Source organism: Arvicola amphibius, chromosome 11 (genome assembly GCF_903992535.2).
Source record: "Arvicola amphibius chromosome 11, mArvAmp1.2, whole genome shotgun sequence".
Classification (NCBI taxonomy): Eukaryota; Metazoa; Chordata; class Mammalia; order Rodentia; family Cricetidae; genus Arvicola; species Arvicola amphibius.
This window is the reverse complement of record NC_052057.2, coordinates 120,827,952-120,852,198: the sequence shown is the minus strand read 5'-3', so window position 1 is coordinate 120,852,198 and position 24,247 is coordinate 120,827,952. Positions and strand designations below refer to the sequence as shown.

Here is a 24,247-nt window from a genome sequence, read left to right as displayed (position 1 = left end):
AGTGCCTAGGAGAATAAATGGGTACAGATCCATATATAATCATATTTTGGTAAAATTATATATAACCAGAGATAAATGAAAGGGACTTATTATAAATAAATATCATGAAGAAATAACAATGAACTAAGATTTCTCAGTAACAGATACCAAGGCATATATGGAATGATGCTTTTAGAGCAAAATGGACAAATAATTCAAAATCTAGAACTATGGTGTTGTTGCTATTGGTTTTTGTTTTTTTTTTTCTGTTTGAGACAATATCTTAGTGTGCAGCTATGGCTGACCGTATACTTGCCACATGGACCAGGCTGTTCTGGAATCCCCTACCATCCTTCTGCCTCACCCACTCAATGTATCCCCACGTTAAGCTAAATCTGGAGTTATATAGGTAGATCTCCAGATGAGTTGATAAATAAAAGGCATGGGATTGTCAGAAAGTTTTGAGAAAAAAAATTGCAAAAGAAAATTGTTTGCTTTGCAATGAAACAACCATTGATTTTAATCCTATTAAAAATTAGGAAGTTGGCTGATGATGTAGCTTAGTGAAGGAGCTCTTGCCTAGTGTGTCATCTCAATAGCTATCACAGCAAAAGAAAGATGACATGTAAAATGTAAAAAATTTAACCCATGATATTTAGTAAGTGTATAACAGTGAAAAAGTATAGGATAAAGGGTTAAATTAACATCTTTATCATGAACTAATTAATCATTATAAACAATTTTTTAGGGTATTTAGCATTAAAGTTGAAAAAGATAATTGGGATTTGAATGCTCCTGGCTGGGTGTACAATTAGAACAAGTATTATTAGTGCCTTGATGTTTGTTTGCAGAGTGAAAATATGCACAAAATACCCGAGCATGATAATGACATTAACCATATAGGTGAATGTGGTGGTTTGAATAGGAATGGCCTAAGCTCATCTGTTTGTATGCTTGGTCACTACTTGGCAGGGATAAGGAGGTGTGGCCTTGCTGGAGGAAGAGAGTCACTTAGGGTGGACTTTAGGGTTTCAAATGCACAAGCCGGTCCAGTGTCTCTCTCTTCCTACTACCTGCCAATCTAGATGTAGAACTCTCAGCTGCTTTTCCAGCACCGTGTCTGCCTGCATGACACTGTTTCCCACCATAATGATAATGGACTAAACTTCTGGACTGTACCAGCCCCCATTGAATGTTTCCTTTATAAGAGTTGCTGTGGTCATGGTGTCTCTTTCCAGCAATAGAATACCGACTAAGACAGTGAACACTTGCTCGCAATAGCCTCTGGGCTTATGCTGCTTTTCCACTTACGTGAAATGGTAATCTATATAAACTAGTTTGCCTAGAGGCCTTTTTTTGAGACAGGGTTTGTGTATGTAGCACTGGCTGTCCTGGAACTTTGTAGACTAGATGGCCTGAACTAACAGTGGATCTGTCCACCTCTGCCTCGAGAGGGCTGGGATTAAAAGAACATGCCACCACCACACAATTTAAAGTCCAATTCCTTAATTAACCACCCAGGAACTGATCTTGGAGAGTGTTGAGCTTTATAGTAAATACTTCATGAAAACTGGAGATCCCATTTGATAAGGCCAGCATCTGGGAGCTGTCATGGCGCACCAAATGTTCTGTATCCAACAGGGTTTGCAGCCAAAGGAGGGAGACATTGAATGGAAAGATGAGCCTTTATTCTTAAAACTGAAAAAGAAACCCTGACACACCCAAAATACCAAATAGAGATGGCTTCTATTCAGGTGAACATACAATTATGTCATGCTTGCCATCTGAAACTGTGAGATGACAAACTGAAAATAACGGATGAAAAATGTCCCTTGACCTCCGGTACTGAAATTTACTCAACTCATGCTTTTTGTTTTTTCAAAATGTTGTAATTCATCTGAACTGTTAGCCCTTAGAAATAAAGAAATTTCAACTTAATTGTTCTTACACCATCAATTTTTGAACCAGTAACAAAAATTTAATGCCTTTTGGTTACTACTAAGTTGGGCCACATTTGATCAAGTAACCTAAATATTCTTGTAAAGTTTTCCCAAACTCTTGAGTGATCCTGTGCCCAAAATATGAGTATGAGGGTTTTCATTTTGTACAGTTTTGTTAGTTGGACTTAACGTTTCCCCAGATTCTTTTAAAGCCGAAGAGTTTAGGCAGGAATGGGTTGGAATATGAACTCTCAGCCCTCTATTGAATGATGTAATGTAATTTAAACTATCCTCAGAAGAGATTAGCAGGAGGGGTTCTCAGCATAAACGAGTGAAAACGTTCATCTACTTTACGAAAATAAATGAAACTTTTAAACCTTAATTCCTTTTTATGACAACTTGCCAGTAATGAGACATAATATAAAATTGCATTTAATAACTTTGCTCATTACTTATGAAGTAAAGTCTTACTCTGCTCTAAAAAGTTATTACTATTAAGATACCACTGACATTTCTCTATGAAACTGATTGTTTCAGCTAGTCAGCTGTGGAAACGAATGTGAGTTTTAATACATCTGTGCAGTGACTGGTCAATTTAATACATCTGTGCAGTGGTTAGTGAATCTAATGTTCATTAGGCACCAAGAAGATCAGAATGTATCCATTTCAAATTCTAAGTGGTCATGAAAGTAACATATATTTTTTGCTTAGGAAAATTAAAAAGATAATGCATATTCCATATTATTTTAGTCACAAAATAGCAAAAGACAATCACAGTATAAGTGAATCCTCACAGTGTGCTTTGATCTCTTCCATTCCTAAGAACTCTGAATCCCCTTTGACTTCTAGAGCCTTCTTTCTCCCTTTTCCTCTTAAATAGGTAGCACAGACTTATAATTATACTTGTAGTATTGATTTGTTTCTTGTAAAAGGTCTGAAGTTGTGGTCAACTTAGTTTATTCATTCAAAACTTTGCATCACCTTAAACTTTATGCAGGGGAGAATGGTGGAAGGTAGGATCAGAATGTCGAGGAGAGAAGACATGGCTGACTCTTGTTTTTGTTTCCACTTTCTGCCCCGACAACAGTCCTAAATGTCTTAAAGTAAAACAAGCATAAAGAATGTCCTCAGAGAAAGACTATTTTGAGAGTAAAAATAAACATTGTTAATAGTTGGAAAAAAATACCGGGAAGACAGACCTGTCCTTGACGTGTGCTCACCTGTCCTTGACATGTGCCGACCTGTCCTTGACGTGTGCTCACCTGTCCTTGACATGTGCTCACCTGTCCTTGACATGTGCTCACCTATCCTTGACGTGTGCTCACCTGTCCTTGACGTGTGCTCACCCGTCCTTGACATACACTGACCTGTCCTTGGCGTGTGCTGACCTGTCCTTGACTATGTTGATCTGTCCTTACATGTGCTCACCTGTCCTTACGTGTGCTCACCTGTCTTTGGCGTGTGCTGACCTGTCCTTGGCATATGTGGATGGTCCTAGGATGGGGAGGTTAACTTGAGAACAGTACATAAAGCTGGTGTTGTCAGTACTGGTTTTGAGGAGTTGCTGTTCTGAATCTTGGATTTTAGAAATTATTTTTAATCACTTCATAAATATTTGAGAACATTCTTTAAGCCTAAAGTTCCTGATGCTACATGTAAAGCAACTTTGCAGGGAACTGCTAAATTGAAAATGGTTTCAAATTTGAGCTTAAACTCTAAAGATGTGTAAGGCCCTAGAACTGAAAGTTAAGTATTACACGAGGAGTAGACATCAATCATGTAAAAGCTTTCAATGTGGGTGATAAAGATCACTTCCTGTTGTCTGTCCCAGGAAGTGTCCGGAAAGCTTGTTCTTAAGATAGGTGGAATTTGGATACATGATTAAGAAGCAGGAAGGCGGGGTTAGGACAAGAGAACAGTACAAAGGAGCAAGGAGTGAGGCAATAAGGTTCATTTGTAGATTTGGGAGGAGGAGACATTGTAGAGAATTGGTCTAAATTCTACAAACCTCTCAAAGAATCCCAAGAATGGATTGATCCTCTCTGTGGGTGGAGTCAGTGGTGAAAGATAAGGTATGTTTTAGGATCATTATGGCGGTGGGTGCTGGATTAGTTGAAGATGGAAGGGAGAGGCACTAAAAAGGTTATTGATTGTCTTGTACAGGGATCAGGGCCAGCAGTGAAAATCAGGGAGGTAGGAAAAATCCCTGTGTTGTAGAATATTAATTAAAGTGTGTTATTATTATTATTATTATTTTTTTTTTTTTTTGGTTTTTCGAGACAGGGTTTCTCTGTGAAATTTTTTTTTCCTGCAGCTTTCAGTATTCAATAACTATTTTTTATTTTATGTGCATTGGCATTTTGCCTGCATGGGTGTGAGAGAAAGTGTGTTATATCCCTTGCATTTGGGGTTACAGACAGCCATGAGCTGCCACGTGGATGCTGGGAATTGAACCCAGGTCCTCTGGAAGAGCAGCCAGTGCTCTTAACCACTGAGCTATCACTCCAGCCCCTAAAGCAAGTGACTTTTGTTTATCCTCTGGAACATCTGTTTTATGATGCAAAGATATGTTTAATTAAATAAAATTCACCTGTGGTCTGGAGCCTGAGTCAGTGTGTAGCTGACAGGAAGTAGTAGGGAGGAGCCAGGTGGAGAAGGAGGGACAAGAAAAGGCAGGAGGACTTCTTGGCAGAGGCTAGGAGGAGAGCTGGGTGAGCTGCTTGCTATTCAGCCAGCCTGGGAAGCAGGATTCAGCTTCAACCTTTGAATCTTGAGTTCTTTAGCATGACAGAGATCTAGATAAGTTCTCTTAGTAGCCTTGAAAGAGTCAGTGCCTGAGGGAACAGATTTTTTTCAGGCTCTTGTGGCCCAGGTAGTGGTGGAGTTACAGTTGCTGACCAGGATAGCTGTTGCTTAAAAGGCAGCAACCATTAAAAAAGAGGACAGTTGGCACCTCACATTGGGGTGATCTTTTACTCTTTTGACTTTTTGAGGGACCTGCCACCCAGATCTGAAGTCAATCACACGGAGGCTTATTATTACTTACGAATGCCTGGCCTTAACTTGGCTTGTTTCTCACTAGTTTTTCTATTCTTAAATTATTTCAACTACCTTTTGCCTCTGGGCTTTTACCTTTCTCTGTTTCTGTATGCCTTCCTTAACTTCTTTCTCCATGACTGGCTATGTAGCTGGGTGACTGACCCCTGATGTTTTCCTCTCCTTGTTCTCTGGCTCCTCTTTCTCTTGTTTCTTCTTTTATTTATTCTCTCTGTCTGCCATTCCTGCCTATCATTGCTCCTGCCTCACTATTGACCATTCACCTCTTTATTAGACCATCAGGTGTTTTAGAAAGGCACAGTAACACAGCTTCACAGAGTTAAACAAATGCAGCATAAACAAAAGTCACACACCTGAGAATAATATTCCCCAGCATTCTGGGAAGAGAGGTGGCAGAAGTCAGTCATTGAGCATGGAAAATGTCTGAGAGGGATACAAAGAAGAAAGATACATATGGAGGGGAGCTGATTCTGGAAGCACAGCCCAAATCTGAGCAAAGGTAGGTCAAGTTTCAAGTGATACCTACAGAATCCCAATGAATGTGTTTCATCTTAGACACGTTGAGAGCCAGGTGATAGGAGTGAGTGCGCTTCCCCACTGGATGGGACCAGCATCTTAATAGCTAGCATCTGGACATTTCTCCAATTGTCTATGCCATCAGACTATAATAACGGGTGTTCAAAGTTCCTTGTTAGTGAAGGATGCTTGGAGACACACTATGCCTAAAACAAATCTACGACTTAGTGATCTTGGATTCTAGTCCTGTGTCGGAAGCAAGGAGCCTTTCCTAGGACATTTACCTTCTCACTGTATGGACTGTTTTCCTCATCTAGTCAATTAAAGTATCTTCTTGCTTCAAAGTATGTGGATTCCATGGGGATTGGGAGGCTTTATGCTATTGCAAGTCCTGCTAATTTGGAACATGAGACTATTGGTTTCTATTCTGTATCAGTTTACCACAAACTTGGCAGCTTAACAACAAAATGGATTGTTTTATATTCCAGTATATTAGAAATACAATATGGGTCTTGTTGAGCTAAAGCCAAGCTATGTGACTCAGGGAGAATGTCTACTGCTTTGCTCTTTTTAAGTTCTAGAGGATTTTCACATTTCTTGGATCATGGCCCTTCCTTCCTCTTCAAGCCAATGTTGGTGTACCTTCTCATTTTAAATTACATCATTTGGACCTTATCTCCTGACTCCCTCTTCTACTTATTTTTTTTAAAGAATTTCATATGTAGGTATTATATTTTCATCATTTGCACCTTCTCTCTTGCCTCCCTTCAACTCCATCTCTTCCCATGTCTCCTCTACTCCTCAAATTCATGACATCTTAATTATTATTGCTAGATTTATCTGTCATCTATCTATCCATTTATCTATCATTGCCTATCTATCCATTTATTTATCATTGTCTTTCCACATGACCTCATGAGTGCTGTGTGTGTGAGCACAAACACATACAAACCTACTAAGATGTACATGTGTTTAGAGCTGGCCACTTGTGATTGAATAACCCATATTTAGCTTGGCACTTATTTTAGAATTGTATATGTCAGTAGACTTGGAATTCCTAAAGTTAAATGTGGCAGTGATTATCCCCCAGCCATGTTGAAAGAGTTAAGTATAACCAGTGCTACTACTTAACGAACATAGAACTTAAGTGGAAAACTTTTTTTTAAAAAATAGGAAGATGTTATAATTGTGTTTATTTGCTTTAGGAAATATGCTTCCCCTTATACATACTGAGAACTGGAACATTAGATATCATTATAACATTTCACTCTTCTGCTAAAATGATTTCCTTCCAAAATAAAATCATGTCTAATCATAAACTTTTCTCTGATTTTGATTTGGCAAAACACTGTTTTGTGTTTTATTTTTTATTTATTTTTTAAATTATTTTTCATGCAATGTATTTTGGTGTTTTATCTTTCCTTTCATCTCCTCCAGGAGCCTCTTCACATCCCAACCTACTCAACTTCATGTTCTTTCTCTCTCAAAAACAAACAAACAAAAGTTAAAACAACCAAACAATGACTAAGAAAAAAATTCAAAACAAAACAAACAAAATGAAACAAAAATTTCACTAGAAAACCATGGAATTTGTTTTGTGTTGGCCAACTACTCTTGGGCATGGGGCCTTCCCTGGTTTGTGGTTGAGATACCCAGTGACACTCCATTGGAGAAAATGGATTTTCTCTTTCCCAGTGGGTATCAATTACATAAGGTTCTTGGTTAGCAGAAGGAACCAGTGTCTTTTTCTCATGTCAGTTCTGGTAATCCATCAAGCTTAAACCCGTGCAGGTCTTAGGCTTTCTCTCATAGTCTCTGTGAGTTCATCTGTGCACAAATCCTGTTGTTTCTGGAAGACATTGTTTCCTTGTAGCGTCTCAGAAAAGGGTTGAGTGAAGCACCGATATTCGGGTCTATCAATATGTTATTAGGAATCACTTTATTGCTATGTTCCTTTAGTGGAATAATAGCAGTAGAATTTTCACTAGGCCTATCTAGTCTTACGTTCTTGACCATTTCAGCAGTGTCAGGTATGGATGCCCTCCATTCATTCATTCTACTGTTATACTAATGTATCTTCTAGGCAGGTCACTGTTGTAGGTCACGTGTTTTACTAGGTACTATGGAAGACTACCTTTGTCCTCTGGTAGTGTGCTGAATTACTCCTAGCACCATGAATGCTATGCAGTGGGCAGGGGAATCTTCTAGTTAGACACCAGAGCTAATTCTTCATGCTCAATGACATAAGTATGTTTTGGCTTTAGTGATAGGGCCTTATCATCAGGTTGTGAAAGGAAAGAATATCCTTGGAAATAATCTGTGATAACTGCAGGATCCTGGGAGCCCTTTAGCCAATGACTCAACAGATGCGTAACCTATTCCTGCCACTCGAGGTTCTACTTGGTGGCATATGTTGTCTAGTTGGGGTGTTGTCTCCATTGTATGGTAACATTTTGCATTTTAATTTTTATCAGCTATCCACCAGAGTGATAATTATTTTTGACAGAGTAACAAGGTTTCTTAATTTACATTTGTGAAGAGAGGTGCTTTCTGGGAAGGAGTGCCATTGTTCTTCTGTAACATGGTCACTTCAGATGGCGTATGTCAGACCAGTAGAAATAGCTGCTGGGATGCTGCAAATGGAGATAAAAATTTAAATGAGCATTCATCGGAAACACATGGATCACTTCAATATTTCACAAAAGCAGTATAGAAGATGGCGATTCTATACAAAAATTGCAATACCAATAAATTATGTCAACTCGTTTTTCTCAGTATAATTTCCAGAAACCAGTTCATATCCCTGAGAAGTATTGTACTACCACGAATAGAAATTACCAGAGAATGAAAAGCAGCAAAGTTCACATTATAACTGACAATGGCATTTTCACCATGAACGTGTAAACAATCCAGTTTATTGTAAATAAATAAACAATAAATGATCATTCCCCTGAGAAGAGGTAAAGAAAGTTTGCGTTCCTGCTTTTGGCAAAAGCCAACCCAAACTCTTCCCAGGCAGTTTCTCAATGACAGGAGGGACATGGCACAAAACCACAGTGGAAATAGGAAATACCATCAGGAGTTTCTATGACAAAAACCCACAGTGGACATGGGAAATACCATGAGGAGTTCCTATTATAAACCTTTTACTTCACAGAGAAAGTCAAACAGAGTACTTTAGTTTGTCTCACAGTATAGCTTCCTTGATTTATGTTGCCTCTCCGATAATCTCTTGGTTTATGGATCTCTTAATTATTTTGGCATATCAAATAAGTGATGATTAAAATAGATGCGTTGTGGTTTATTTTTAATATATCATAATGGGGCAGAGAATAACTGTTTCCTTTAGACCAGAGGCGCATCTACTTTATGAAAGCCACATTAGTTTTGATTTTTGCCATTAGATTTCACACCATCATTTCAACATTGAGCTAACACGATCTAAAGTGATATTATCTCATCCTAGAGTAGACTTAAAATCTTTTATACAGCTAATATTACAAAACAGCAACAGTAATCCTTTTTATTTCTGATAGTGTATATTTAGTATCCATAGCACATAATTCAATATTTTATGATTCATTTATTCCTTTCCTTGTTTTGTTTCTTAGATACACTAAGGACATTTTAAATTTCTGTTATGAACTTCAACCTTTTAGACATGTTTTTTGTCTCCTCTGCAGGTAACCACATACTAAGTAATTCTTCTGAAACCAGATCATCTTTCTTTTAGGCTGCAAACTCTTGCTTATTATGCAGCCTGGTGTGGTTGTTCCTTTCTCTATGTTCTTATAGAACTTACTACTTGGCTTAGTCATATGTTTCTAGTTATTTTGTGTCTCTTTATTTCTTATCTTTCCAACCAAATCCCAAGAAAATTCTTGGAGACAGAGATTATTCCCTACATATTTTTATATTCCTGGCACTATGCCTAGTGTCATGTAAATTTTAGATTACTTATAATTTATCTGTATTCTTGGGTGCAAGTTACAGAAACAAAGTTCACATATTAATTTAAGTAGCAAAGCATAGATCTGGCTGAATATAATATTTACCTATGATTAGATCAGGACTCCAAATTTGTCATCTATTGATTATTATCTGTACCTTTCTAGTTATTTCTTTTGCTTATTTTCATCTTGTCTTTGTTATCATGTAGGAACTTCCTAAACAGTGCCCTTTGGAAGAGGGAGTGCTGCTTTTTCAGTGGTCCCAAAGCCCAGAGTTGACGTTCTCTGGTATTACTGACTAGTTCTGTGCTATGTGCTTATAGACTAATCACAGTTACCAGAAGGTCGAGCCATGACCGAGCCAGGCAGTGGAATGGGTAGCTCTCAGTGTATGCTGCAAGGTTGGAGAAGGAGGGACAAATGGTCCCAAGAAAATAAATGCGTTCTTGTGCCATCTGTGTGAGCAATAAGCCCCAGACAGGCAAAACAGAGATGCTTACCAGGGCATTCATGGAATGCCTGCTTGCTTACCAGGGCGTTCATGGAATGCCAGCTCATTGATCAACATGTGGGAAACCTATAGCCTCTGCATCTGGAATGCTATATGGGCTGGATAGCACTTCCCAGTCACTGTGAGGGTGGGCAACGGGATGACCTTTGCGTTCAGTTCCCCACCCAGACATTGCCAGCATTAGAGGGCTGTTACTCTCAGCGTGGATGGTAAATTTTCAAACATCTAAGTAGGATTTCAACGTATTTTGGTGAAAGAGTGAAAACAACAGCCATCTCTTCTCTCGGGTGGTTTGGGATGATGTTGGCCAGAGGATTTTATAAAGTGAGTAGAATCAACCAATTAAATCTCATGCCATTTATCTCTGCTTTGGGTTTCTTCAGTGAGAGCTGTATTGAGTCTAGAGGATTTGTTCTCTCCCCTTTTGGTCATGATAGAGTCATACGAGGCCTTGCAGAGGTCAAGGCTGGGATTAAGATATGTACACTAAGTTGGCAGGCAGTTTTTAACTACCTGTTTTGTGCATGGAGAAATAAGATGAGAAATACTTGAAAATCCCTTAATTCATGTATTGGATAGCTTGATTAAAACTCAGCCCATGCTGATCTTAAAGAACATTACAGAAAATGAACAAATAAATTAGAATTTTCATATAGCAAGTGCGTGCAAGACAGGCAGAATCAAGAAGATATTTAGTAAATACTTGCTGGTTAATAATGAAAACTCCTTTCTCATGTACAGTGTATGGTTTTCATCAGCATCCCTAGCACTGTATGGTCAGATTATGTATTAGTGTTTTGGTAAAAGCACAAATAAAGTTTTATCATTTAGATTTTTGTTTAGTGTTAAATATGCCTTTGTCAGATGGTTACACTTGTTTATGTACCGTAGAAGAACAGTTACCTGTAAATAGAATAGCATGTCATTTAGAAGTCAGTGTTTTGAAACTTCTGATAAAATGAATATTTTACTCAAAAATAGTAGACCAACCAGGCTCTCTGATACCTGCCTGTAAACCTGGAATTTAGGAGGTAGATGCAGTAGAACCAGGAGATCAAGGCCATTACTCATCTTTCTCAAACACTGAGCGAAATAACCCCACCCCAGGTTGTACTTCTTGGGAATATCTTAATTTGACCGTTCATCTTTCTTTTCAGAACTGGAAGATAAGCAGAAACCTACATCTGATACCTCTGCGGATATTACTTTGTTCCTACCAATGCTTCGACCAGCGTGGTCCTAATCTCTTTGGAATTGTTCAAGAGTAGAGCAGTTGAGATATTCCTTCACAGCCTCACGGGCCAGTTGGCTGCTCTGCACAAGGGCAGCTCGTGTTCCACTGCTAATGTCATTCTCATTCTGCTCCCTTCCAAGTCATTAAACAAAGGAGGATGAGTTGTTAAACTCACACTATAAGCACTGCAGTTTGCCTCTAGGATGGCTCTGTTTCTAGAAGTTCCTATTGGCTTAGAACAAATTTTAAAGTGGGAAAAATTAATCTGCATAGCACATGAATATTGACCTTTCCCATGCCTTTATGAGTTCCACTTCTCTTTTCTAGAAAATTCTGAGAGAATTTAATGGAGAAGTTTGTTTCATTGATGAGCATTTTGCAGCTGAAAGAGAAGTATTCATTAGGGTGAAGTGGCTGTACTGTATTTGTAGAATTTCATTTGAGCCACTAATATTGTTGATAAGATCTAGAATCTTCATTCAACTTAAAAATGAGTAGAAGGATAGAAAGTCAAGGTTAGTGACTCCTAACACAATTACTGTCTACAGAGTTTGATTTTTTTTAGTTTTATTTTACTTTTAAGTTTTTGGTCAGGAGACACTTATCTGTGCAAGGAAAATTGCTGCAAAGAGAATTTGGTTCATTTCCTATGAGAAAAAAGAGAAAACTAGGAAAAGAAGTTATGAAAATATATGTTACATTTTGCCTAGATCAGTGGTTCTTTTTTTTAAATTTTATTTTTTTAAATATTTATTTATTTATTTATTATGCATACAATATTCTGTCTGTGTGTATGTCTGTAGGCCAGAAGAGGGCACCAGACCTCATTAAAGATGGTTGTGAGCCACCATGTGGTTGCCGGAAATTGAACTCAGGACCTTTGGAAGAGCAGGCAATGCTCTTAACCACTGAGCCATCTCTCCAGCCCCCTAGATCAGTGGTTCTTAAAGTATGATTTTTCACACAACACCATCCAGCAAATTATCTGGTGCTATCCTCGGACCACTGAACCATGGCGCTATCCCCGGACCTCTGAACCACAGCGCTATCCTCGGACCTCTGAACCACGGCGCTATCCTCAGACCTCTGAACCAGAGGCTGTGGGTATTACCAGGTGGTTCCTGTGGCCATCACCTTCTGCATGATTTGTCTGTGTGTTTGACTTTGAGAACCACAAATTAGTGGAGTTTATAAGAAAGCTAATCATAATTTTATGCTTAAATTGCCTTAAAAATAACATTATTTCATGTGCCTATTTGATGGTTCACCTGCCAGAGGGCATAGTGGAGCCTCTTCTGCTCTTATCCTTAACCTATGCCACTCTCTTGCGAGGCCGTCCTAAGTTCCGTTCATGCCCACTCCTTTGTGCATCCAAGTCACCTCTGGTATAATCGGCAAGTGAGATTCAGGGAGCACAGCAAAGGCTCTCAGATCCAAAGAACAAGTCCCAGGTTCCACACAAACAAAGTTTACTTCAAGGTAAGATCAAAAATGCTCCATTAAACAAGAATGTACCTTAAACAAAAATAAACTGGGCACAAGACAGGGCTCACTAAACACGAGTCACCAGAAACACAATATATATGCTTATTGAGAGAAAAATCACTCAGCAAACTGTATTTGATTAGGGAAGTACTATTTTTACCCAGTTTAGACTGTTTACACACGGTCTGTTTATCATTCCAGTCCTATGACTTCAGCCATAACTCTTCATCTGGGTCCTGAATAGAAAACTCTTGTCTACCCAGCCATCTATACTGTTTATTCAACAAACGGTTCGGGTATTTTCTTGACGTTCAGGAGCCACACAGGTGGACGTGGGCTCACCCTTTCCACCCCTGCTGACTTGTTTAATTCATATGTGAAGTCACTACAGCTGTGCCTCTCCTCACCATTCCACGGCATCTGTCCTTAGCGGGTCAGTTCCGACTTCCTTCTGATCCCCCTGCTTCTCTCAGAGGATGTTTGTTTCTGCAGATTTGGGCTCCACTAAGCACCTGTCTCCCTGGAATTGCAGCCTTAGATTAATCCGTCTTCCCCACTCATTTAATTAAATTATTTTCTGTGCTTTTCATTAAAACCCGTTGTTCTGTGAAATTCTTGGTCAGGTTTCAGTCTCTTCCCTCACCCAATCAGTTTCTTTCACTCACTGCAACAGGACTCTCAGTGACTCTTTTTCTTTACCTTTGACCTGTATTTCCAAGTCCTTTAGTTTCAACATACCTAGAAGAGCAGAAGGTCTTCTATACAGACTGTTCTTTTTTTTTCTATTTATTTATTGATTAAATGAATATTTGCAGAGGACCACTATCTACCAGGCCCTCTAGTTCTGTGTTCTAAATCTGTGACAGTGGACAAGACCATTATCTTTGCCCTCACAGAGATGTCTGTCTAATAGAGGAAAATGAGAAACAATTTGCAAACAATCTGATAAATAAAATAGGATTTGGAAGATAGACAATGATGAGAATAATATTTACATGGGAATATTTATCATTGATCTGAAAGGAGTAAAGCAGAGAGCCCTAGAGACATCATAAGGAACAACTGGTTGAGAATATGGAAGGCTAACAAAGGACCATATTTTAGAAGCAATGGCATGAATGATTATCTAAGACAAAACATATCACTGACCATGGGTGCCACATAATTTGGCAAAGGGTTCAGAAATAGATTGGCTTTGGTGGGACATGTAGAGTTAGTTTTAGATATGAAAAATTAAGGATGCTAGTAGGATACTGTTGGCAACAGCCATTAGGGTGCCCCAATTCTTTCTTTTTCACTCTTAGGCAGGAACTGGAGACCAGAGAAGCATCTGGTACCACCAGCATCACAGACTTCTCAAATCTAATTAAAATTTCTTAGTCATATAGTATTGGGGCTTTGCATCATCTTTCACAAAATTAGGCATATTTAATCATCATCAGCTATGTTGCATAATTTTGTTACACAATGTAACAAAATTATCTAAGATTTCCAAGCTGAGAAATTATTTTCAGACTAGAATTACTCATTAGAAGAAATAAACTAATCTCGAGTTAATTTGGTTTCTCTGAATGCATTTTAAAAGTTGACGATGAACAGACTGACACCTTTCTGTTGAGAATATTTTTAGAACCAAATGCTTTTAATATGTGCATTTTAGGCGCTAATTATTCTAATCAAATGAATGTGTTCACAATATCTTTTTTAGTTTCTTGAATATGACAGTTTGTATTAGCAGCTAGAGTTATGATTCATTAACTCTTGGCATAGTTATTTATGTCAGCTCAGTTTGTTATGAAATAGACAACAGGTATTTTACATTTTTCACAAAAGGGGCCATTCATTGTTTCAAATGTTCCTTTACATGATGTCATACCATCCTTTCTACTCAACGCATTGAATTTTCTAGGCACATACCATGTGATCATTAATTTTGGTTGAACATGTTTTACTAATCTTGAGAATCATTAAAGAAAACCAAGGTAAGCTGAGCCACCGGTAGTGGTGCACACATTTTATCCCAGCACTTGGGAGGCAGAGGCAGGCAAATCTCAGTGATTTCAGGGCCAGCTTGGTCTACAGAGCTAGTTCCAGGCACCAAAATGCTTTAAGAATCCCTGTCTTGAAAAACAAACAAACAAAAAGCAAAACTATATCCCCTCCCAACAACAACAAAAATAAAATAAAAAAGAGAAAGAAAGAAAGAAAGAAAGAAAGAAAGAGAAAAATAAAGAATAGAAAAGAAAAGAAACGGAGGAGCACAGAGAGCCAGCATGCTCGAGGAAGCAAGCACCTGGAAGAGCCGGTGAAGATGCCACCAGCCGTGCTTCGTTGGCCTGTCTTGTGTGCTTCGTTGGCCTGTCTTGTGTGCTTCGTTGGCCTGTCTTGTGAAGCGTGCGTCTGCTGACGAGTCATGCACGTGTCTCTAAGAAGTACATGAGAGAGGCAGGCACTCCTGTGCCAGAAGACTCCCAGAGAAGCTTCATTCTGAATGAAATGCTCATTTTTTTAAAAAGGAAAAAAATCATTTAGAGAATACGGGTGATTGAGCGAGGTGATCTCCTGGGACTCTTTAGTTGTGTGATTCCAAGAAAACCGGCCATTACCAGCAAATTACGGCTTGGCAGTTCTAGGCCAAGAATGTTGCTTCGTGTTCTCGGGGAGGAACTGAAGTATGTTGTGAATGAGTCCAAGCTGGTGGAGAGGACCTGGGGTTTAAGCTATTTCCTCAGTCTGGCCTGATTTTATTTAATTAAAAAATGCTTCTTTTGCTATCCTGGAGGGACTATAATGAAGAAGAAACCATCAAACAGAGGCTAATTCATTTCAGCCTCGTTAGGATTCATCAAATGCTTCTTGCAATAACTCAACACGGGATGAGCCCAGAAGGGAGAACAGGAATCGTCCAGGGGAAATGGCGGTTGATGAGAGAGTGTGAAAGGATATTAGGCAGCTCCCCCTTGGGGCATGGGGTTGAGCACCCTGAAACCCTTGGGCTTCCCCCCTTTGTGCTAATGTGTCCCTGGAATTCTCAAAGGCAAAGCAACTTTCCCCGAATCACAGCACACGCCGGTAGCAAAGCAGAAGCCTCCCATTTGGCGAACTGGGATGTAATGAGTTCCCGGGGCACTAAAGCTCTTTGAGCCATTATCGTCGTCTCAGAAGTACTGTTACCGCACCCGGTCTTTCCAAAGAGCTTGCCCTCCTCTATCCTAACTCTTCCCTTTTCCATCATTCAAGGATAAATTTTTACAACTTCTTATTTAAATACATGAAAAATCATACAATGAGAATGGGTTTAATGGTGATTTGCTATAAATTTTGGATTTTCTTTCATGGATGTTTAACCTACTTTAATTTTGTCTCCTTCAATACAATCTGCAGTTCTCCCAAAAGTTCTCGTAATTGCTCTTTCTCTCCAAAAAAAAAAAAATGACATCTAACTTGCACAGACTTTTCTTTGAGAGCTCATGAACACCATGACTTCATATGCTTTAATGAGACCTGTTGTTTATGAGGCACACTTTCTTTTGAGATGGTTGCTCAAAGTGTCAAGCCCGCTATTTTTAGGATGGACTTTTAAAAGCTTCACTGATCGATGGGCTTCTGTGCTAGGGGCCTCTCTGTGTCCATGTGTCCTTGTGTGTGCATACTTTCTGTAACCCTGCTGTCATGTTCTGTGCAAGTGCTACACGGATCTGTCAGTGACGGGCACCCACTTTCACCTCCCTTTCAGATTCGTTAAACACCTCGCTCTTTCTCAAGCCTCACGAGGGAACAGAGACATTAAGTTTTGAAACGTTGAATGCTTTTCAAGGAAACAGCCAAACCTGAATGAGAAGCCTGTTATATCTTCTCAGCTGGGAAACAATCTTGAAAGCAGCCTTCCACTCATTGACTAGACATGTTGATATTGCTAAGCAGCAATCGTTCCGCTTTTCATTTCTTTCCCCAGATATATTCAACTTGAAGCTCACTCTGATGGAGCCATTATTTTCAGCAAGCTGATTCATGGACAAGTTCAAGAGGCGCTGCCTCGTATTGCATCTTCTTAAGCCTTAGTTCTTCTCATGGTCTTCACTGATGCCTTGCACACAGGCACGGCATGTGCCTATGACCCGGTTTCTCACAGCTCCTTTGGACGCTAAGAACACTGGCTCATTCAAGGGTCCTGGGGCTTCCATATGGAGGGATTGTGTCAATGTTTCCTGTCTCTAGTCTTGCAGGAGTTCCTTAAGCCTTAGACAGCAACACTGAAAGGAAAGAGGGCTTCAAGAGATGGAAAGAAGTGTTCGTGGAGGTATATCCTTGCTCATATGGAGGTCTGATTTAAATGCTCACATGCCTTTCCTAGTAATCTATGCAAGTTCACCTCCTCATTCTTTCCTGTCAGGAGGGATCTTGGAATTCTCAGCAGCCTAGTGACATGACAAAACCAATGTCACCTGTGGGAAACTCATGAAAGGTTTGGGTGAAGGGAAGCCTGGGATGTAAAATAAAAACACACAAGGGCTGTGAGACAGAAATATGTGGCAATTGAAAATAATTGAGACTTTAGAAACATACTTAAAAAAAAAAAAAGACTGGCCCTTTAAAAGGAATGTTGCTCGCCCGTTTTTGATATATTTATATTTCTCAAAAGCAAACTCAGGAAGTACTTCTACTAGTCATTGATTAATCAGTCTCAAGCCATATCAGAGTTGACATATTACCAGTTTCAATGCAAAGTTTACTTAACTGTCTGTTGATCACTAGCCCACGGGATTCTCATCTAGAATATTCTCACGGAAGGAATCCATCTAAGTTGAGCCTACGCACAGCCTTCCCCAGAGGCTCCTTGGCATCGTTAACCACTATTTATATTTCTAGACGTGCAAAAACTCTGCCCGATTCATTCCTTTTTGAAAACACAAAATTTCTGTTTTCATTGAGATGCCTTCAGGACAGAAGTCACAATATAATGCTGAGAGGAGACATTGGTCTTAAATTAACACAGAAGCAAAATTTTTACTGGAATATTTATATATTAATTTGGGTTCTGGGTTCCACCCGCTTCCAAATCACATAGTCTTCTCTTGACAGTGTGAGAAAGAAAATAGAAACTGCTAACCTAAATAGAAGGGAAACATTGAAGTTAGTAATTGAGAAAAACCTCAAGCTTCATGTCTCCAGCTCTGCCCATGTCTCTCGTCCTTTCTGCCAGTTTTTAGAGAATAACACAGTTAGTAAAAATGGAAAAAATTTGAAGTCCATGCGGCTAGTTTCATAGTTAAAATCTCCCAGGTAGCAGAAGTAGTTTTCTTCAACAGTAAGCTAGACAGAAAAGGGGAAGCAGGTAATGCAGGAGGCGCTATGCCCCTGTGTTGCTAGGATATGGTTACCTTGATGAGACAATTAAACGAGTGGATGCCATAGGCGTTGGGAACTAATGCTCACTGTTGAGATTGCTACTGAGCTACGCTCAACAAGTCCTTTGTGGATAAAGCCTAGCATCCTTCACAGGTGATCGTGGTTGCTCCTCATTGGCTTCACAACCACTAGGTGACACTGTTGCTTCAAGAGTTAGTGTTGGAAGCACCGGTACCCTTTCAAAAGTTTCATTTTGTTCTTCCAGACACATTTGCTGAAGATCACAGAGCCAAGAAGTGGCCGAACTGGAATTCAAACCATCATTGATACTATTCCCCATCACTGGTAGAAGTGGCATCTGGTTACAAGGCATACTAGCGGCCAGGAGAAAACCTGTACTTTGCAATTGTATCTCATATTCAGTTCACTGTATGATGATCCTGGGGATACACATTTAAATTTGTGTTTCAGATAAATGACTTCAGATAAATGGCTTCAAAACTGCATGTTCAGTACAAATATTTGAATTTCAGATAAGCAATGAATGCATTTGGTTTTTGTGTAAATACATCTCCACATTTTATTAGACATTCCTGACACAAGCTTATTCCTTGTGCTTTTCAAATTTTCCTAGGCATGTATCTCACATTATCTGACAGTGCCGCCGTAACTGTCTCTAAGTCATTGGGAGGTTTAACAAAGTTTACTCTCTTTCTTCTTTGTCCCAGAGACTCCCCCTTCCTTTCCCATGTCGGCATGCTGCCAGGCGTCTTAAAGGATGCTGTTGTAGCTCTGTCTTTGACACTTCTTCCTGGCTCTGCAGCTCGCTCTGCCCATCACCCACGTACTTCAGCATTTTTACTCCTTTCTCCGTCAGGTCTTTCACATCTGAAATAACAATCCCAGATTTCTGTCTTGAAGATCTTCCAGCTTCTTTACACTTACGGAAAAAATAGTCACTATGTTTCTTAGCACTCATTTCTCTTCAGCCAAACCAGTCTCTTTTCTTTCCCCATTACTACAGTAAAACTGGTTTCCCCAAGGTCACCTAGCAACTTCTCAGCTGTTAAATTCCATGCTGCCCGAATCATTCATCGCCCCCTCTCTAATCCTTCCCTGTTAAGAGTGTTCCATATCAAAGCCCTTACTCATATTGTTTCTCTTGATGATGCTTATCGTGAACTATCATCCCCTTCTTGTGAGTAACTGCACAATTTCTGATTTCTCTCAAAACAGTACCATCAAAACCAATCGCAGGGCAACAGTCCCCATTAACATTCCTTGATTGCGATTATTTCACCGCGTGATCCAGTCTCTGCTCTGTTTGTGGATCTCTCTACTTTTGATTTCCAATCTGATAGTTTGATTGATGGAAGGAATACATTTCTTCAGAGACCTGGAGATAAACAGGATAAAAAAGAATTGTATTCCATTTTTCCTATCTCGGTTTCTTGAATTGATCATCATGGGACTGGAAAAAAGGTACATGTTCATTGTGGGGTTAGCCATTCCTTCTTGGATTTACAACTCATTTGCTAAACTTCGATCACCATACTGGTTTTGGGCTGTGCCCGTGAGAATGGAGAATGCGTGAAAGAAATGCTTTTCTTACCTCATACGCAGAGTGGATCAACATGTTCAGAGATGACATTAGTGAGGATTGGGGGTATAGTCGCTCTTTTTCTTTCTCATTTTGGAGCATTTTCTGTTCAATGTACTGACTAGAATCTAGTAAGCGTCATGCAGACATCAATTCTTTGAGGGTTGGTTTACGTTTTGTGCTCTGGGTCTTAGGTTTTAGTGACTCTTAAAATCTCAATTGTGTTAGATTTACTAGTTATAACGTCTCCTCATTCTTGGGGTTTTTGTAGGCTTGCCTAGTCTGTTCATGGAGAGCTGGTGTGTTATAAAACATTCTGATCATCCAGGAAACTGACAAAGCAGCCCATTAGAGCAATGGCTTAAAGTAGTAAGAATGATCATGGAATAGGAAATATTAAGAATAATATTCATTTAAGCACATGTTAGGACATACTCAATAATTTTTTTTCTTTGTTAGCATCTAGAAGGATTGACAGGTTTGTGAACAATAGGCTACTAAACACATTAATTTTTTCTCACTTTGACACTAGTCTCAAAGTATACTAAAGTGTCATTTTCACAGATTGTACAGTGAATCACAATTTGTTAGACATGATTTATAGATCAAATGAGGGAGAATATTTCTGTTAAGGCTGTTGTTTAAATTAAAACTCCCAGAATAATCACCATAAATTCACACCGTGCTCATGGGCACTCCCACTAATACCTATGCCACACACCTTTAATAGGTTTATGCAAATTTTTTACTGAAATGATTGATTGCTTTAGTATTCATCTTGACATCATATATTTCAGCTTCCAGTTTAAGAACAAATTCATCTGCATTGACACAGATGGAAATAGATTTGAGTTGTCATTAGCTCAGGGACTAAGTAGATAGATTTACAGAAAATTACAATCTAGGTCCGATTGTTCACCTCAGGAGAAGAAGAAAATACTTCATTCAAATTGAATAATAATTTGAAATGAGACATTTAAAGTATTGTACCTTTACATAGTAATGTTTAAGAGCATATCAAAACCTCAGCTCCAAACCGTCGAAAGTCTCAAACATGATTCAAATTATCTTAGCAAATGGTGAAAGAAATTTGTGAGAGCTAACAATTAGAATTTATCAGTGCCTCTCCCGTGTGCCAGGCATTGTCCTTGGTGCCCACTTATCTAGATGTTCCTTCCAAAGACCTTGAGAAGCTGGCATTTAGTTTCAGCTTTGCTTGGCGAAGTTGTGCTTGTTGGTTGTCTGGCTCCACAGCACCCCACTTCAGATGTTTCTTTTGACGTGAATAAACAGCAATATTCCTTGCAGGTTGATTTATTGCTTGAGCAGATGATTTTTTACTACCAGTAATATATGAAATATTGCAATGAATATTGCAATCCATATGCAATGTAAACGTTGAAGTTTCTAGGGTAAATTTCAGTTGTGCCACTAATTAGTGAGGGAAATAAAATATCTGGTGCTTTGCCTATTTGCTGTTTCTAGAACTGAATGAAATTCTTTGTTCAAGATCCAAAAAGTCCCTTAATGTACTGACTTTTTATTGAATGAAAATGGCTTGAGGACTTTTCTATATTTTAAAGTGTATTTATTTATTATTTATTCATCCACTCATTCTCATTTTATGTAGCTGTGTCTGTGCCTATATAAGGTGTGTACACCCCATGCATGGTGCTGCCTGTGGACATCAGGAAAGGGCATTGAGTCCTCTGGGGATGGAGTTAAGGGCAATTATGAAAGGCTCCATTTGTGTGCTAGGGAATAAAAGACCAGCATATTCTCTTAACTGAGAAACCATCTTTCCAGTCCCCCCCCCCCCGTGTGTGTGTGTTTATGTGTGTCTGTCTGTCTCTGTCTCTCTCTTTGTTTGTCCATATTTAAATAAGTACTATAATTATTCATGTTCTCTTTTTATATTACCTTTATCTCACTGACACCAAATATGGCTTTCGTAGACAAGTATGAGTGTTGAGAACTTCTGGTTATTGTTTTAAGTATTGTTTTGGGAATTGGGTACTATTTATAGCTCATGTCTGATTTATGTTGTCAGTCGTGGAATAGATACCGTCAAGTAAAAATAAGCTCAAAAGTGAAAATATAGTTTGTGATTTAAAGGTCTCAGGAAAGTCTAACTATGGATACTTGAGCTATTTACTAAATGATCATGTAGTTTAGAGAGCTAGACATCATGAAATGTTAAGTCAACACACACTGCTGGAAGATGTATTTATTGTAGATCTGGGCTTGTGTAAAATTTGATCCAGAAAACATCTCTTTGGACCATGGGGAAAAAAGCTGCCAATAAAATGGCACAATTAAGAATGGCACTGGGACTCTAGCAATTTACTTATAAGGAAGTAATTGGAAATATGGGTTTAAAACTCACACTAAGATGTTTCCTCAGTGTTATTTGTAGTAATTAAAATCTTGGAGGTACCCAGAGCATCCATTCCTTGATAGTGAAGCTTGTGTAGCATGCACACTTTGGTGCACCTTTGAGGGGGAGGGTTGCTCATCTCATATATTCCTGCAGATGCACAGAGTGGACCATCATGCCTAAACTATGCATTGTAAAACATTTCATGGAAGAATTCGGGATATCAATGCAAAAATTGAAACTAGCAGTATGAGTATACATATTTGCTTATTAAACACTTTTCTGTGCTTTCAAAAATCTATTTTAGAATAGTAATTTGATGACTTAATTGGAAAAATGAAAAATATTGGCAAAATTATCAAAATTCTTATCCAAACACCAGCCCTCTGTGGTTTTCCATTTATCTTGACCCAAAGAGTACAAAGGCTTGAAGATTTAAAGTCAAAACAGGAATGTTAGCTTTCCATTTTCATTTTTATTGATTGATTGATTGCAGTACTGGGGCTCAATTCAGGGCCTCACATCCTAACCACAGAGTCTACTGCTCAGCTGTATCCTTGGCTCTCTTCCCTTTTCTGTTGTCTGAGAGCATCTGCCTCCAGAAGTTGTCCACACTGGATATGAACTTGTAGTATTCCCTCTGTTTCAGCGTCTCCATGATTTTGATTAGAAGCCTATACCACCAGGCCCACCTTGAGGTTTGCCTTTGATACTGGGACCTAGTGTTAGACATATATGAGAACAATTTGGTTAGTGTCGACTTTGGAAGCCACCTTTCTTTGTATTTACCTGTCTTCTGATGAAACTTATCGGAAGGAAGATTTTTAGAAGAATTTCAAGTCCTGGGTCTTAGTACTGCTTTATACCTTTCGTATTAAAACCTAAATGATCACCTTCCAGAATGCTATAACCATGACTACTGCACTGTTTGAATCTTTTAAATTAGGGGTGGCCACAAGGTGCCACAAGGTGCCATTTCAAGTTCATGTGCTAATGAGGCAAGGTTCATATTGATTTTGAATTTCCCTTAAAAGTAAGTCAGACACTCTTATATGATGGAAATTCATGTTGGGGACTGATCATTATGCAAAACACAAAGCTTACGGAGTATTTTAGCGATTCCCCTTCTGAGTAATATTAAGTTCCAAATAATCTCTCTTTTCTTTATGATTGTTATTCACTCCAAATGGAGGCTACGTATTCAGAGGTAGAACCAATGAAATCGGGGAACAAATTTCACTCTTTTCTTTTTTTTTTCTGAAAGTTTCATGATTGATGAAGACAGTATCCTTGACTTGATATGAATCCTTAACATTCATTTTAGACACAATAAAAAGTCTATCATATTTGACGACTCCCAATTCTTTCTAAGGAAATTTTATTCTAAAGTATAGGTACTAGTAAATATGCCTCATGGTCTTTTTGTGCATGCAGCGGCTGGAGGAGAATGCCACATGTCCTGTGTTACAGGGTCTCCCCACCCCGCCCGGGGTTGGAAGTAGGCCGGTGGTCAGAAAACCCCAGTGTTCTTCCTGTATATTCCTTACTGTGGCGCTGGGGCTGTCAGCTCATAATATCTCATAGCATAAAAATCACAGAATGAGGGCTAAGCAAGAGCTTGGAAAGTTCTGTGTAATCAAAGGCAGGGAGTTAAGCAGATTATTGATATCAACCTCGCTCACTGTCGGTGAGCTCACCATTGGGCTGACTGGCTTGTTATGAGACGACCTTGTGGAATTCAGGACTGCAGTTGACTTCCATGTGTAACGGCATTGAGGAAATGAACAGCTCCTGGGAAAACGCAGAACTCTTTTCAGAAATTGTAGCTCTGGATGAGTTAGGCTGGAAGCTGAGAGTCTGTAATATAGTACAGAGGCTAGGGTGAAGACCAGAGTAGAAATATTAAATAGTGGGTCTTGGCTTACCAATTAGGAAAGAATGTTCTAATAATCAGGTCCAGAAATTGGAAGGGGCTGTTTTTCTAAGCTTGTTAACTTCAGTCATTAAAAAACTAAAGCTGAATTTGGATTAAGGGCTATGCCGGTCTATATAAAAATTTGCCTTGATTAGAAGATGGTACCATGTTTAGATGACTCAAGAAAAGCTGACCCCTCTTTGTGGATGCATCTCAATACCTGTTGTGTGGTTTGGTGAGCAGAGAAAAACTTGCATCTCGGCTTCCCCTTTCCCTTCGGATCGACCTTTCCTGCAGTGTCTTTTTTATTAGAAATGCTGTAGACCAACTTCGT

The 24,247-nt window shown here is 39.0% G+C and overlaps 1 protein-coding gene across 1 annotated transcript in view; it reads left to right on the top strand.

Moving 5' to 3' along the window:
- Lrrc69 (leucine rich repeat containing 69) overlaps positions 1–11,221 on the top strand; it is a 63,778-nt gene extending 52,557 nt beyond the window's left edge. Inside the window, exon 8 of the mRNA XM_038346907.1 lies at positions 11,111–11,221. Coding sequence (XP_038202835.1) covers positions 11,111–11,221 — 111 coding nt within the window. The remainder of the gene's footprint in view (positions 1–11,110) is intronic.
- Positions 11,222–24,247: the final 13,026 nt, after the last annotated feature.